Source organism: Spermophilus citellus (assembly GCF_964194105.1).
Source record: "Spermophilus citellus genome assembly, chromosome: 18".
In the NCBI taxonomy this organism is placed as follows: Eukaryota; Metazoa; Chordata; class Mammalia; order Rodentia; family Sciuridae; genus Spermophilus; species Spermophilus citellus.
Genome location: NC_138200.1, coordinates 5,276,412 through 5,291,148, shown reverse-complemented (window position 1 = coordinate 5,291,148; position 14,737 = coordinate 5,276,412). Strand labels below are relative to the sequence as shown.

General features: G+C 45.5%; 1 protein-coding gene across 14 annotated transcripts; it reads left to right on the top strand.

Moving 5' to 3' along the window:
* The first annotated feature begins 3,223 nt into the window (after positions 1-3,223).
* LOC308638109 (uncharacterized protein) lies at positions 3,224-14,308 on the top strand. 14 transcript variants are annotated; one of them, XM_081275140.1, is made up of 8 exons: positions 5,479-5,640; positions 5,714-5,893; positions 8,164-8,349; positions 8,853-8,928; positions 9,636-9,762; positions 10,028-10,120; positions 10,412-10,554; positions 11,289-14,308. In XM_081275140.1, exon 8 carries the CDS (start codon positions 11,336-11,338, stop codon positions 12,977-12,979), a length of 1,644 nt encoding a protein of 547 aa, XP_081131266.1. In that variant the 5' UTR covers positions 5,479-5,640; positions 5,714-5,893; positions 8,164-8,349; positions 8,853-8,928; positions 9,636-9,762; positions 10,028-10,120; positions 10,412-10,554; positions 11,289-11,335; the 3' UTR covers positions 12,980-14,308. The 14 variants fall into 14 exon arrangements, 13 of the variants coding, with proteins under 13 accessions (XP_081131264.1, XP_081131269.1, XP_081131268.1 ...); XM_081275143.1 differs by lacking the exons at positions 5,479-5,640; positions 8,853-8,928; positions 10,412-10,554 and adding exons at positions 3,226-4,583; positions 4,677-4,910 and having other exon boundaries at positions 5,687-5,893; XM_081275144.1 differs by lacking the exons at positions 8,853-8,928; positions 10,412-10,554 and adding an exon at positions 4,917-5,270 and having other exon boundaries at positions 5,506-5,640.
* The last annotated feature ends 429 nt before the right edge of the window (positions 14,309-14,737 follow it).

Sequence of the window (14,737 nt, the reverse complement as noted above, 5' to 3'; positions counted from 1 at the left end):
AACTGTCAGTGGCTCCTTCATTAAAAGGAGGTGATTTGTGTTAAACTTATAATGCAACTTATCTCCCTTTTTACGGCGCAAGTCTTGTTTTTCTACCCAGGATCATTATGATTACCTTTACACTTTTTTGGTTATAAAAGAAACAATGTATTTAAATACCACTAGGGGGAATGAAGTTCAAACAATAGCCAGCCTCACTCTGAACCCAGGATGCAGTTATTGTCCTTACCCTGTGGTTTGTGTTATTTTTGATAAACACACCACACAGAAAAATGCTAACCATTTGCTTTTGTTGGTGCTGTTGCAGAAAGTAGGTGATGGCGGTGATGAAGGAAACAAAACCCCTGGCTATTTTTTGTTAGTACTGGGGATCAAACTCCAGGGTGCTCTATTACTGAGCCACATCCCTATCCCTTTTTGTTTTGAGAGGGGCTTTTGCTAAATTCACAAAGCTGGCCTTGAATCTGTAATCCTCCTGCCTCAGCCTTGGGTCATTGGGATTACAGCCGAGTGCCACCATGTCTGTCAGCACTTGCTGGTTTTAAATGAGCATTTCTTTTAAGGTGGGTCCTGTGCACATAGCAGTTTTACCCTCCAGTATGTGTGGTCAGCGGTTGTGAACACCGGTTGAAAAGGGGCGGAGTTGTGGAGGACAGATGATTCAGTTGTACTCACATGAAGCAAGGTATGAACACTTTTTTAAAATGTTCATATCTTTATGTCTACATAGATTCCTTTATACTTTGTAGATAATTGTAAGTTCCCCAGTACATAACAAAATAGAAATGAATTGTAGACTTGGGAGATGGATGAGGGTGCATGAATGACTTCATGGACTAATCAAAATGTTGTGGAAGGAAAGGGCCTAATGGAGAAATTCTAAGGATCATCACAAACTTAAAAAATAAAAATCTTAATAGTGACTTGCATCTGGCATAATGTAAAAGGAGCAGACCATAGAATCCACAACGGGGCTGGGAGTGTAGCTCAGTGTTAGAGCACGTTTTGCATGCACAAGGCCCCGAGTTCAATCCTAGCACCACCTTTACTCAAGTCACAGAATGCACCCAGTTAAAGGATTAGAGGAACAAAGTCACAAAACACAGGACAGCGGTGTGTGAGATGGGTCAAGGAGAGAGATCTCTTTGGATATCTTGAAGAAGCACCCTTTCATTGGTCCACAGGCCCCAGCCTTCAGAGTTGCCATGATTTCAGAGATGCTGGCTCCTTTGTGACATGCTAAATGAGAGGTGATTTATTTTTGTTCCTTGCCAGTCTCTGGGGAATGGGGGCCCTTGACATCTCTCCCATGCTCAGTTCAATTTTGATCCAATAAAGACAATATCCAGGTTAGAAACAGTGAGTCCTTTTTGGTATAAAGTTGCCTCACAGTGGAATCCTTCACTGCGTTCTTGGGTCCATCCTTTACAAATAGTTTGGGAGGCACACATATCAGGCACTACTGTAGACGCTAGTTAAGCTGGTGAGCAAAATGTGCAAAACACATTCACTGCATTCAGGACAGGGGCTCAACAGTAAAGAGTAAGAAACGGATGCTCTGCCCACACTTGAGCGGCTCTGCTCACCACTGTGAATCAGCCTGTCCAGCGTGTTACTACCTGAACTGACAGCCAGAGTCCCCAAATGGGCTGCCCAGGCCTCCTTGAGAACCAGACTGTGAATTCACTTCAGAGGCTGGCATCCCAGGTAAATAGAATTTAATGAGACAATTTCAGATTGTGTCTTTAGAAGGCAATGCCAACTTAAATCCTTTACAGCTTCACCCTGGCCATAGCTGATATTTAAGCATGCTGTTTCCCAAAGGAAAACTGCATTAGCTGTTTAATACTTTCGTGTGCTCCATTTACAATTTTTGTGTTTTTGAGGAAATAATCCAATTACATCTGAAACCTCATCCCTCTCTTCGGTTGTGCTTGGGCACTGGTCTTCACTGGCACTGGAGTGCCCTAGATTTGACCTATGATTCTCTCCATTCCCTGACGGACACACAAAACGCCAGCAGCTTTGGTCCACTCTGACAGCTGCCTCTGTGACTCCTGTCAGCCATTGCGCCTTGTGCAAACCTTGCTGGTCCTCCAGGGGCACTTCCAAGCTGGAGGCCCTCCTGAGTACCCTTGAGTCTCTCCCTAAAGGCTGGGAATCTCTCCCAGAAGACTCTATTTGCTGAATGGAGAACCTTCAGTCCTCGGACGACTCGGAGCACAACACCCGCTCCTATCCGCCAAGTGTGCGTCGGGCGTGTGGCCCCAGGTCCTGACACTTCTCAGTGACACCTGCCCATAGCGTCTGGGTGCAGGCAGCCCTGTGGGGACCTGTGTACACCGGCGTGGCCGCTGAAGAGACAGGGACACGGGTCCAGTCGGCCTGGACGTGGCGGCAAGGGCGCGTCATGGGAGTCTGGGTTGGTGCTGGGCCTGGTGGTCACTGGACAGGGGTCCCGGGGAGGTTAAGGAACGAGAGACCCGCGGTCGGGGGCGCTGGTGGTCGAGGCTCGGTCCGCTGCACGCGGGGCTCCGGCACGGAGGGAGGCGGTGACGCGGGGAGGGGGGGCGTCCCAGGGTCTCCGTGCAGTGCCTGTGCTCCCCTGCAGCGGGACCCCCGGAGGCCCGGGCTCCTGGAGAGGGTGGGTTGAGGCTCCCACGTTGGATGCTGGTCATCTTATGTCTGAGGCCACGTTTACCTGGTGCTCCAAATTCGGTTTGGTACTTAAGGTCCGAGTCCACCCTCGTGATGGCGGAGGCATTCTTACCGTCTACAGCGTTCCAAATGGCACCCTGGTAAGGTAACTACCTGTGGGGAGCCATTTTCACACGTGACTGGGTGACTCCCGGTCTGGGTCTGAGGGCTCTGGCTGTGTCGGAGCTTTCCCGGCCCTCTCCTGATGAGAGAACCCGTCCGTGTGTGGGTGTGCGTGACCACTGACCCCGGGGGCCCAATCACTGACCCTGACCTTGGAGTGCGGTCCCCCCTCAACCTTCATTGGATGGAATTCTCCCCTGAATCTCTTGTTCCCCAATAAAAGGCTACTCCCAGGCGTGTTCGCTCTCTCTCTCCTGCTAGCCCAGAGTAATCCTCGCTGCCCTGCTGGGCAGCTAGAGGTGGGAACCAGAGAGGGGAGCCCTCTGGGACCTGGCAATAGAAATCAGGTAACTGAGTCTGTGTGTTTTATTTCGATCTCTGCTAGCTAACTTTTATGCCAAGAACCTCATTAATGAAACCATTGCGCTGGCCGCATGGTGGAACTACCAAAGACACGCGCTTTTTTGTTTTGTCGTCTTGTTTTTGACAATCCTCCAGGAGCCAGCGAAAAGGAATCAACCCAGGAGACCAAAGGATCCCCCTGCCCAGCACCAAGGCTTTCCCCCTCCAAGGGTGGATGCTGTCACTGGTAAGGTGAGGGGCCAGTGTTTTAAGGACATGGAAATGGGACTGGTTTAGATGTGGGCATCTGTATAGGTTCAGCGTGTAGATCGTGGAGGTCAGTTCCTCTCTCGGATGAGGGCTACTCCTAGGGACCTGCACGCGGTCCCCACCGCATTCACACTTCCCAAAGGATGCTGCGTTCATCTTTCCCCTTGGGAACATAAAAGAATGTGTCCACAGACAGAGGTTGGATATTGAAAAAAGTGTCCCCCAAACGTGAGGTCAGAACTGTGGGAAAATTAACTTACTACAGCAGGAAGAAAACGAGTACATTTTAGAAGTAGAATATCACAGATGTCACAAATATCGCAGATGCGCTCAAATGAACATGCCGATTTGATACTCTTGACTTGCCTCTTCCATGCGATTTCTGAAACGAGTGTCCTGCTTATTTTTCTGATCTGTGTAATCCATATTTGGTTACCCTTGGTGGGCTTTTCCAAACCAGAAGTCGGAGTATGTGCATGACTGAAATCTTGGTTCTTTGCTGTAATGGGTCCATGTTTGCTTTCTCCCCACTTTCTTCGTGGGGCCTCAGGAATGCTCCCCAAGCCCTCTACACCGAGCTGACTCCCCAGGCGTCTCTCTCTCCCTGTTTCCTACTACTGGGGATTGAACCCAGGTTGCTTTACCAGCTGAGCAACATGCCCCCCAGTACTAGGTCTCACTGGGTCACTGAGGTTAGCCTAACAGGTGGACTAGAGGCATGTGCCGCTGCTGACTGCACACGTAATTCCAGTTGGTATCAAATGAAAATACGTTTCTGTGTCCTCTAAACCACCTCCCGCGTCCCTGTTTTCTAGAGTCCTCGCCCTGTCCTAGGTGGAGTCCCGGTGAAGCCAGCGTCAAGACAGGCAGGCAGTGTGAACAGGCGAGTCGGGTGGATCCACCGAGGAGGCCCATCTGAGCCGGGGAAGTCGGAGACCCACGACGGGGTTCCCCGGAGCCGCTCCCCTGCGGCGGGACCCCCAGGTCGCTCCCTAACGGCACCGCCAGCTCCGGGCCAGCACGGTCTCGGAAGCGTTCGCGTCAGAAACGGTGACTGAGGCGCCCTAAAGCCGTTTGAAGATCCCGCCGGCCGCCCTGGCCCCGGGGGGCGGAAGCGGCGCCTTCGGGAAAGCGCCGGCCAGACCTTCCAGGTTTGGGCTGCGTGTCGTCGTGGAGAAGAGCTGCCCATAGCCGTGCTGGCCTTGTGTGAGCTCGAGCCTCTGACACTCTCCATTCCCCGCCAGGGCCTCAGCACTCTGCCTGGAGACGGTCGCAGCGGCGCCAGAGGGTCCCGGAAGCTGTACGGAAGGTGTCCAAAGATGGCGGGGCCCAGGGCAACCAGGCGGCTGCGGCGCGGGCCCTGACGTCACAGGGCAGAGCCGGAAGCTCGCGGTCCGCGGTCGGTTCTCCATGGAAACGCCGCGGCCGCTGGTCCTGGTCATTTCCAGGCGGAACGGAAGCGCAGGAAGTTCGGGGAAGTAAGTTCTGGCCCTGGTCAGTCGGTGTGGGGCCCTGGAGAGGGTGAGAAGGGAGTTCCCTGCGCCGCCGGCGGGCGGGCTCCGCACGTGGGAGATTGGAAGGCGGAGCCGGCGGCTGCCGGGAGGCCCGGGGCAGGGCTCGGGCGCTCCGCCTGCGGGCAGGAGGTCTGGCCCGGGCAGGCGGCCGAGGACGCGGGCGGGCGCGGGTCCGGCGCTCAGCCTGGCGCCCCGCCGAGCGGCCACCTCCGGACGCCGGGGAGCCGGGCTGAGGAGCGGAGGAAGGCTCAGGGCGGCTCAGGGCGCTGCAGAGTGGAGTTTTTTGACGTCTTGTGGGTCGCGGTCGCGAGTGTCCGCCGTCAGGTTCCTGTGGGCGTGAGTGACCCCGTGGGCTGGGCCTTTCTCCGTCCTTCCTCGGCGTGCGCCTGGCTTTCCTGTTGAGGTCGGGGTGCAGCACTGGGCCGCCGTCTGCCCCTGCGGCCGGTCCCCGTGGGCGCCTCCTCGGGAACGCGGAGTTGTCCCACGCAGCCGCAGGCGGGCTGAGTCCCCGGAGAACGGGACTCGGCCGGGAGCTGAGGCGTCGCTCTCCACCCCGCAGGCCCTGCCGCAGGACGCGAGGGAGGAGGCATCCCGGACCCGACACCCTTCCTGTGACGGGGACTGCTCGCCAGGACAGCGGGGCCCACGCGGAAGTTAGCCTCTTACCCCACAGAAGAAAATGAGCAGCGTTCAGGTGACCTTTTCTTGTTTTATTCAGACTGCCTTATATTTGCTCGTAGATTTGTAAATGCCTGAGATTTTATCAGAATGTGTCTCGGGAGACACTCCGACATCGTGGCATCGTGGGACTCTGATGGTCTTATGATTCCCACCGAGTGACTGGTGGAATGACGTGTGTGGATCAAAAGGATGTCGTGGCGGCGTTAACTGACAGCCACCACCACAGGGGAATGGCGCTGAGTTATAAGAAACAGTGATTGCCAGAAGTAAGCACACCGGTTCTGGGGGGGTGGTGTCACTGGTTTTCTTTTTCTATTTTTTAGTCGGGGATGGACAGAGCATGTTCTTTTTTTTTTTTTTTTTTTTTTTTAATGTGGTGCTGGGGATCAAACCCAGTGCCTCCTGCAGTCTAGCCAAGCACTCTGCCCCTGAGCCCCAGCATCATCCCTGATGTCACTGTTTCATGGCATTCAGGTATTAGGAAGAATTCGATGGTCTTTCTAGAGGTGATGGGTGGACACTGAACAGTATTCTTTATATATACACAAGGGTATGTTTTCTATTGTTTATGGTAAGGTTCCTCAGGGACTCCTGTGGGAATAGACCAAGCTAACTGGGGACACAATTTATGAGGGCCACTCAGAGGACTCAGTTTATCCAGGAATAAAGAGGGGCCTTGGAAATGGAAAGGGTTCACCTGTCCTGAACAGGTAGCTGAACTGGTGTTTAAGTACAGATTTAGCATTTGGGAGTTTTAAGAAATATTGTTTGATAAATGCCTGAGTTGTTGGGTTCTTCAGTGATTGTCATCTCAACATACAGAACCCTCTACTTCCAAATTTCTTACCTACTTTTATTTTTTGTAACGAAATAACTTATACATTTTAGAGAACAAAATTTCAACACTGACATATGTATTAACAGAAAGTAAATTCTCTTTTCAGCTGGGCAAGGGGGTGAAGTCCCAGTCACTCAGAAGGCTGAGGTGGAATAATCAATTGAGCACAGGAGTTCAATGTCAGCCTGGACGGTGTAGTGAGTCCACCCTCATCTGAAAGAAAAAAAAAAAATTCCCTAACTGCATTGTAATTTCCTAAGTTCCTCATACTGGTTTAGCAAATGTTTGGTAGTTACTTAACTGTCACCAAACATATGTTTTGTCTACATATGTATGTATGTTTACAAATATGTGTATATTTATGTACACGTTTGTGTACATAAGCACATGTATTAAATTTATACATTTTTTGCACCAATGGGATCACACTCAAAAGAACATAACCTATTGGTCTACAATGATATAATTTAAAGATGTAAAGGAATAACAGCTGCGATCAAATGAAGAATGTTCACCATATAAAATTATATTTGATTATACTCAGACTACAAAATATGAGTTAATGTAAATAAAGCATTTAGATGAGTGCCTACTATACAATAAGTGATATGTGGTGTCATTCATGCCTTAAGTAATACTTAATGATGTTACCAAGTTTCATAGCTCGTAGAGTGTGGTGGCACACAAGGTCACAAATTCAAGGCCAGACTGGGAAACTTAGATAAGACCTTATCTCAAAATAAAATAAATAAAAAGGGCTGGTGATAGTTTAGTGGTAGAGAGCAACCCTAAGTTCAATCCCTAGTAACACACACACACACACACACACACACACACACAAAGAAAGGAAAGAAAGAAGCAAAGAAAAAACATAATTTTCAATCTTCTGAGTGTCCTAATATTCTTTTTACTTATTTTACATTTTCATTTTCCTTGTTACATGTAGAGTTGAAGTCTTTTGTATATTTGTTGGTTAGTTGGACTTTTTTCTTTTATGAAATGCCTGTTCTTATTTATACATTAAAAATCTTTTTTTCTTAGCTTAATAGGGGTTGTTTATATGATTTTTGGCTTGTGTATTTTCTAAGTGGATTTGTTTCATGTGAAATAATTCAGAATGTGATAAGAACAGCAGCGTTAAGAACTTCCAGAGACTGGGGTTGTTGCTCAGTGGTAGAGCACTTTCCTGGCATGTGTGAGACACTGGGTTTGAGCCTCAGCACCACATTAAAAAAAAAAGAGGAAAGTTAAATAAATAAAATAAAGGTATTGTGTCCACCTACAGCTTAAAAATAAAGAACTTGCATCCTCCTTGGGTGTGGTGCCACACGCCTGTAATGCTGGCGACTTGGGAGGCTGAAGTAGGATGATTGGCAACTTAGGAAGACCCTAACTCAAAATAAAAAAAATAAAGAAGTAAAAAGGGCTGGGATGTAGTTCAGTGGTAGAGTGCCTTGGGCTCAATTCCCAGTATTGGGGGAAAAAAATTGTAGCCTTAAACCAGGGACAGTGACTTGTAGTCCCAGCTGCTTAGGAGGCCGAGGTAAGAGAGAGTATCATTTGAGGCCAGCTTGGACAACATTGCAAGATTTCATCTTTTTAAAAGAACTTTTTGTGGCCTCTACCAAGTCTGCTTTCTTTTCTGTGTAATAATCTCTGCAATGACATTGGGATAAAATGTCTTCGGTTTTCCCCTAGGCTTCCCCATCTCAATTTCCCATACTGCTCTATGATTGCAAGCCATGTTGAGACAGAAGAATGCAGTTCAGTGGACAAGCAGTCCCAGTTCCTTCTCCAGTGGCAGTCAGGGCTAGGCTGCTTTGCCACATGAAGAGGCTACTGTACACTTCTCTGGATTGCACCCTATTTGTGGAGAAGTCACCTGTCAGTACATGTTATCTTTTCTTTGTAGTAATGTTTTTCTAGTGTTGTCATAATTTTACATTTGCATTAGTGTTACGTAGTTTCTATCTGAATGCAGATTTCTGGCTTGGCTTTGTGGTTAATATAACTAACTCTGGTTGTGGCATGTTTTATCAGTTCTGAAAATTGCTTACTCTTCAGATCTTTGTATATTTTTTCTATTTCAGTATGAATTATGTGTAGGTTTATGTCTCACTGTTCTCCATATTTATTAAATTTGCCTTTTGTGTCTCTGCTGGCCTTAAACTTGTGGGCTCATAAAGCCCTCCCATCTTGACTTCCTAAGTAGCTGAGATGACAGGTGCACACCACCATGCTTGGCTTTCTGCTTCATTTTTGGTTATTTATTTATTTATTTTGATACCAAGGATAAAACCCAAGGGCCCTTAACCACTGAACCACATCCCCAGCCCTTTTTTTAAAAAAAATTTAATTTTGAAACGGGGTCTTGCTAAGTTGTTTAGGACCTTGCTAAGTTGCTGAGGCTGGCCTTCAATTTGAGATCTTTCTGCCTCAGCCTCCAAGTTCCTGGAATTATAGGTGAGTACAACTGTACCAGCTGATTATTTATTTTTTAAAATGCACATTCCAGTTCATTATTTTTTCAGTTTGTCTAATTTAACCTTTCTGTAAGCAGATATATGGATATATAGGGGTGTGTGTGTGTGTGTGGGGGTGCATTCTTATGTATACATGTATTTAATACATATATTTTCAAAAAATAATTTTTTCAAATTTGATCAGTCTATAACAATTCTTACACTTGATGTATATTTCTTTTTGTTGTTGTTGCATTCTGTAATTAAACACTTAATATAGTGTCCTGAAGTTCTGGCATCTCTTCCATGTTTTACTCTGGTGTTAGTCAGGAAGACTCACATACAGAAATCTATAGTATATGTCTGGATGTCACCAGCCTTTAATTTTTCTTTCTTTCTTTTTTGTGGTATTGGGGTTGAACCCAGGGTTTGGGGCAGGTCAGGCAAACACTCTACCCAGTGAGCCACATCCACAGCAGTATTTAATATTTTGATTGTCAATAGATGCTGAAATACTTAGTTGGGTGAATAGCTCACTGCACAGTATTGTAGAATATCTGGAGATTGATTCTATGACTATGTATTAAAAATACAGTAGGCTTATATATTCAGCCAATATACATTATTATGAGCAGCACAACTTCCTTTTCACTCTTTGTGAATCAGTAAATAACAACCCTCAGATTAATTAGGGTTCTGTCATTACAGGAGTTGCTGACACTGGAGGATGTGGCTGTGGCATTCACTCGGGAGGAGTGGCGGCTCCTGGGCCCTGGGCAGAAGGACCTGTACCGGGACGTGATGTTGGAGAACTACAGCAATCTGGTGTCAGTGGGTGAGGATGGCTGCCCTGTGTAGCGCAGAGGGTTCAAGTCTGTGGTTTTTCCTTTAATAGCTACTTAATGAGCCAGAGCCTCTGTAGTGGTTTTTCCTGGTAGACTCTTGGATCCAGACAAGAGGGTCTAATGTGCTCTCTCCTGAGAGAAAAGCCTCTGCTTTGCAGTTGGGAAAGCTGTCTAATCCTTGAACATAACCTCTCCCATGTTGACACATCTCAGCCTATAGCTGTGTGCAAGTCTTTTCTCACTTCCCACAAACAGGGTATCCAGTCAGCAAGCCAGATGCTCTTTCCAAGTTGGAACAAGGGGAAGAACCTTGGACAGAAGATGAAATGCACACTTGGGTCTGTCCAGGTGAGAACTGCAAGATGTTTCAGCACAGAATCTTATTCTAATTGGTCAGAAAAAGACACATGGGATCTGAGTATACAGAAACACAGCTTGCATGGATCTCTTTCCCCATCTCAGAATGTTTCTTTAGGTCTTGAGAGGGAAGTCTATCCTTTTGTTGTCTTTGGAGATCTGATACTTGCCCATTTCATCTTGCTTTTTGTTTGTTTTGCCTAATTTTGTTCTTCCTTGGCTTCTATCACCCTGCCGTTTTAAATTACTTTTTTCTCTTACCCCTTTTTATACCTGTCACAGTGTCTCTACCTGTTCTTTGGAATTCCACCTTCCAGACCACGTTCCATAGAGAGATCCATGAAATCATCATCTGTCTTCTGATTTCTGCTTTCCTGTTCCATTGGGAATGACCAGTTCCTCTTCTGAACATCCAGACCCACCATGTATATCGTGTCCTCACTATAACTTGAGCTTCTTGTGAATTTAGATGATTCCTTAGCTGCTTTTCCCCCATTCTGAGGGTTCTTCAATAGTTTTTCTGTTTTATGTGCTGTTTTTCTAATCTTTAAATTTGGTCTTTGTACCATGATTGAGCTTTCTTTGTTCTCTAAATGAGACTCTCAATTGATATCTTGCTTAATATTGCCTAATATGTACTTTAGTCCTACCTGTTTTACTTTCCTCTATGGCAGCTGGCCTGTGGCTTTCCAGTTTCTGAGGAAAGGAATCATCTTCCTTCCACAAAAAACCCATCTTGCTGGAGTCGGTTTGTAGCTCAGTGGTGGAGCATTTGCCTAGCATGTGTGAGGCACTGGGTTTGGTCCTCAGCACCACAAAAATAAATAAAATAAAGGTATTTAAAAAAGCACCATCTCACCATCCTGTTCATGCTGGTGGCATCTTGCATGTTATAAAGTTCTTTCTACACATGTAGACCTTAAAGGTCTGCTTCTGTTGACTCTCATAACTAGAAAGGACTGTTTTGCATTCAGTATCACTTCTAGTCCAAACCAGGTCATAATTTATGTCTGCCTCAGTGTATCTCCTCCATGCATTTTTTCTTTTAAACTTACAGTGCTGGGTATTGAACCTAGGGCTTCTCTCATGCGAGGCAAGTACTCTTCTAAGATGTTTTCCACAGAAGTTATGAAGGATTCATTGTTCTCTTGTTTCCTAGAAAATGACAAAGTTGATCATCTTCAGGGTCACTCAGAAAATCAAAGAATGCTGAAGATTATAAAAAAATATGAACTTCAAAGCAAAAGTCATTTTCCTTTCAAAGAAAATCATTATAGGACTGAGGTATATATAAGGAATTTGAAGTCAAATTTAAGTTTAGTCAACCAAAATAAAAACTATGGCGTTAAGAACTCTACTAAATTTAAGGGAAATGTGAAATCATTTCTGAAAGAGACGTATGAGGAATTCCATTCTGCAGTTAAGTTACCTGTAAGCGGAAAAGCCATTAGTGATAAGTCCCAAGTCATTAAGCATCAGAGAATCCATGAAATAGAGAAAACCCATGTGTGCAGTGAATGTGGGAAAGCCTTCTTCAAGAAGTCTCAGCTCACTGATCACGAGAGGGTACATACAGGAGAGAAACCCTATGGATGCAATATGTGTGCCAGAGTATTCTCCAGAAAGTCCAGGCTCAATGAACATCAGAGAATTCATAAAAGAGAGAAGTCCTGTATATGCGGTGAATGTGGAAAAGTCTTTACTATGAAGAGCCGATTGATTGAACATCAGCGAACTCATACTGGAGAGAAACCCTATGTGTGCAGTGAATGTGGAAAAGGCTTCCCGGGCAAGCGTAATCTCATTGTACATCAGCGGAACCATTCTGGAGAGAAGTCCTATGTGTGTAGTGAGTGTGGAAAAGGCTTCACTGTGAAGAGCATGCTTATTATACATCAGCGAACTCATACAGGAGAGAAACCCTATATCTGTAGTGAATGTGGGAAAGGCTTTACCACAAAGCACTATGTCATCATACATCAGCGAAATCATACAGGAGAGAAACCATATATATGCAATGAGTGTGGGAAAGGCTTTACCATGAAGAGTCGTCTGATTGAACATCAGCGAACTCATACTGGGGAGAAACCCTATGTATGTAACGAATGCGGAAAAGGATTTCCCAGGAAGAGTAATCTCATTGTACATCAGAGAAACCATACAGTAGAGAAATCCTATCTATGTAATGAATGTGGAAAAGGCTTCACTGTGAAGAGCATGCTCATCATACATCAGCGAACTCATACAGGAGAGAAACCCTACATCTGCAGTGAATGTGGGAAAGGCTTCCCCTTGAAGAGCCGACTGATTGTACATCAGCGAACTCATACTGGAGAGAAACCTTACAAATGCAGTGAATGTGGGAAAGGGTTCATTGTGAATAGTGGACTGATGTTACATCAGCGAACTCATACTGGAGAGAAACCCTACATATGCAGTCAATGTGGAAAAGGTTTTGCCTTCAAGAGCAATCTTGTGGTACATCATCGGACTCATACTGGTGAGAAACCGTTTACATGCACTGAATGTGGAAAAGGCTTCACCATGAAACGCTATCTTGTTGTACATCACCAAACTCATATAGCTGAGAAATCCTACATATGTAATGAATGTGGAAAAGGCTTTTCCATGGAGACCGAGCTCAGTTTACACAAGCAAGTTCATACTGGAGAGAAACCATATGCATGTAATGAATGTGGTAAAGGCTTCACTGTGAAAAGTCGCCTAGTCGTTCACCAGCGAACTCATACTGGAGAGAAACCCTTTGTATGCAGTGAATGTGGGAAAGGCTTCTCTTCAAAGAGAAATCTCATCGTACATCAGCGAATACATAATGGAAACAAACCCTAATAATATAATGAACATGGTAATGCCTTCAGGTAGAAAAAGTCTTTGTGTAACATTCCAAGATTTCACATAGGGCAGACTTCTTTGTGTAGAATGAGGGTGGATAAGTTTTATACACCTTCCATCTCATCCATGAAGGAATTTACACAGGAGATGGACCATATTAACTCAGTATGGGAATGCCCTCAACATGAATCAGTCTTTACATTATATGATGCACCTAGTGTATATCAAAGAATTCATACAAGGGAGAAGAGACTTTACTCATTCAGTTATTAGGGGACCTTGCTGTCCTGTCAGGCTTCATCAAAAATATGACAGTAGCAATTCTTTGCACAGAATCTCAACTCATTGCATATAAGCAAACTCATGTAGGGGCAAACTGTGTTAGTACTTTGAACTCATTAAACATTACTGTGCTTCTAACACATGATTATTTAGCATAGAGCAACTTGTTCATAGATTTTCACCATTGGGAGATTGTGGAATTTGCACAGGGGTGAAAGTTTATTGAATACAGAGAATGTCCTAGTGCCTTAAGTAATTACCTCACATAGTATGTGAAAATAAACAGAAAAATACTCTGATAACATTTAAGGCAGAAAAGTCTTGAAAAAAGTGTATAATGAGATAAATATAAATAGGGAGACTAGAAAGGCTTTCCAGGAGAAAATAAAAACTCTTTAACTCATTAGTGATCAAAAGAGACCATCAATGAACTCCTTCATAGTAGCAACATAATGATCATAGAAAAGCCATTACCTGGAAATAAAACCTTAATAGTTGTCAGGTATCTTACTGTGGACAAGAAAGAATTTCAAATGGCAATGAATAGGGCAGATTTCAGTAATATGTTCTGCTTCTTATATCTGTCATTAATGCACACAGAAATAAAACTTAAGAACACATTAAATGTAGAATGACTTTTTGCGGAGTGGATTCTGGGGATTTAACCCAGGGGCACTTTACCACTAGCTATATCCCCAGCCCTTTTTATTTTTTTGAGACAGGGTCATACTAAGTTGCTGAGACTGACATTGTAATCCTGCCTTAGCCTTGGGAGTCACTGGGGTTACAGGCGTGTGCCACCATGCCTTGCAATAGAGAATGCTTTAGCAAATTCAGAAAATCAATGTAGTAAAGAAGTCTCATGAAAATGATGTCTATTGGAGGGCTATCACGAGTCTAAAGTCATCATACTTGATGTCCATTTTGAGACAGGATAACCTGAGTAATATCAACTCCACCACGCGGCCTGCACAATGGTTTCATTAATGAGGTTCTAGGCATAAAGTTAGCTAGATGAGATCAAAATAAAACACACAGACTCAGTTACCTTATTTCTATTGCTAGGTCCGAGACGGCTCCCCTCTCTGGTTCCCTCCTCTAATCGCCCAGCAGGGCAGCAAGGATTACTCAGGGCTAGCAGGAGAGAGAGAGAGAGAGAACACGCCTGGGAGTAGCCCTTTATTGGGGAACAAGAGATTCAGGGGAGAATTCCATCCAATGAAGGTTGAGGGGGGGGCCGCACTCCAAGGTCAGGGTCAGTGATTGGGTCCCCGGGGTCAGTGGTCAGGCACACCCCCACACGGATGGGCTCTCTCATCAGGAAAGGGCCGGGAAAGCTTCGACACAGCCAGAGCACCTCAGACCCCTAATGGGAGCAACCCAATCACATGTCAGAATGGCTTCCCACAATCAACTATCCATAATTTTAAAGTGAGGTGTCTTAATCACTAATTTTAATGCATATATACAATT

Coding starts and splice junctions, on each gene's coding strand:
- LOC308638109 (XM_081275143.1), top strand. CDS start 8,224: ATGCAGTTCAGTGGACAAGCAGTCCCAGTTCCTTCTCCAGTGGCAGTC. Junction 8,350..9,635: donor TATTTGTGGAGAAGTCACCT/GTCAGTACATGT, acceptor CTGTCATTACAG/GAGTTGCTGACACTGGAGGA. Junction 10,121..11,288: donor GCACACTTGGGTCTGTCCAG/GTGAGAACTGCA, acceptor CTTGTTTCCTAG/AAAATGACAAAGTTGATCAT.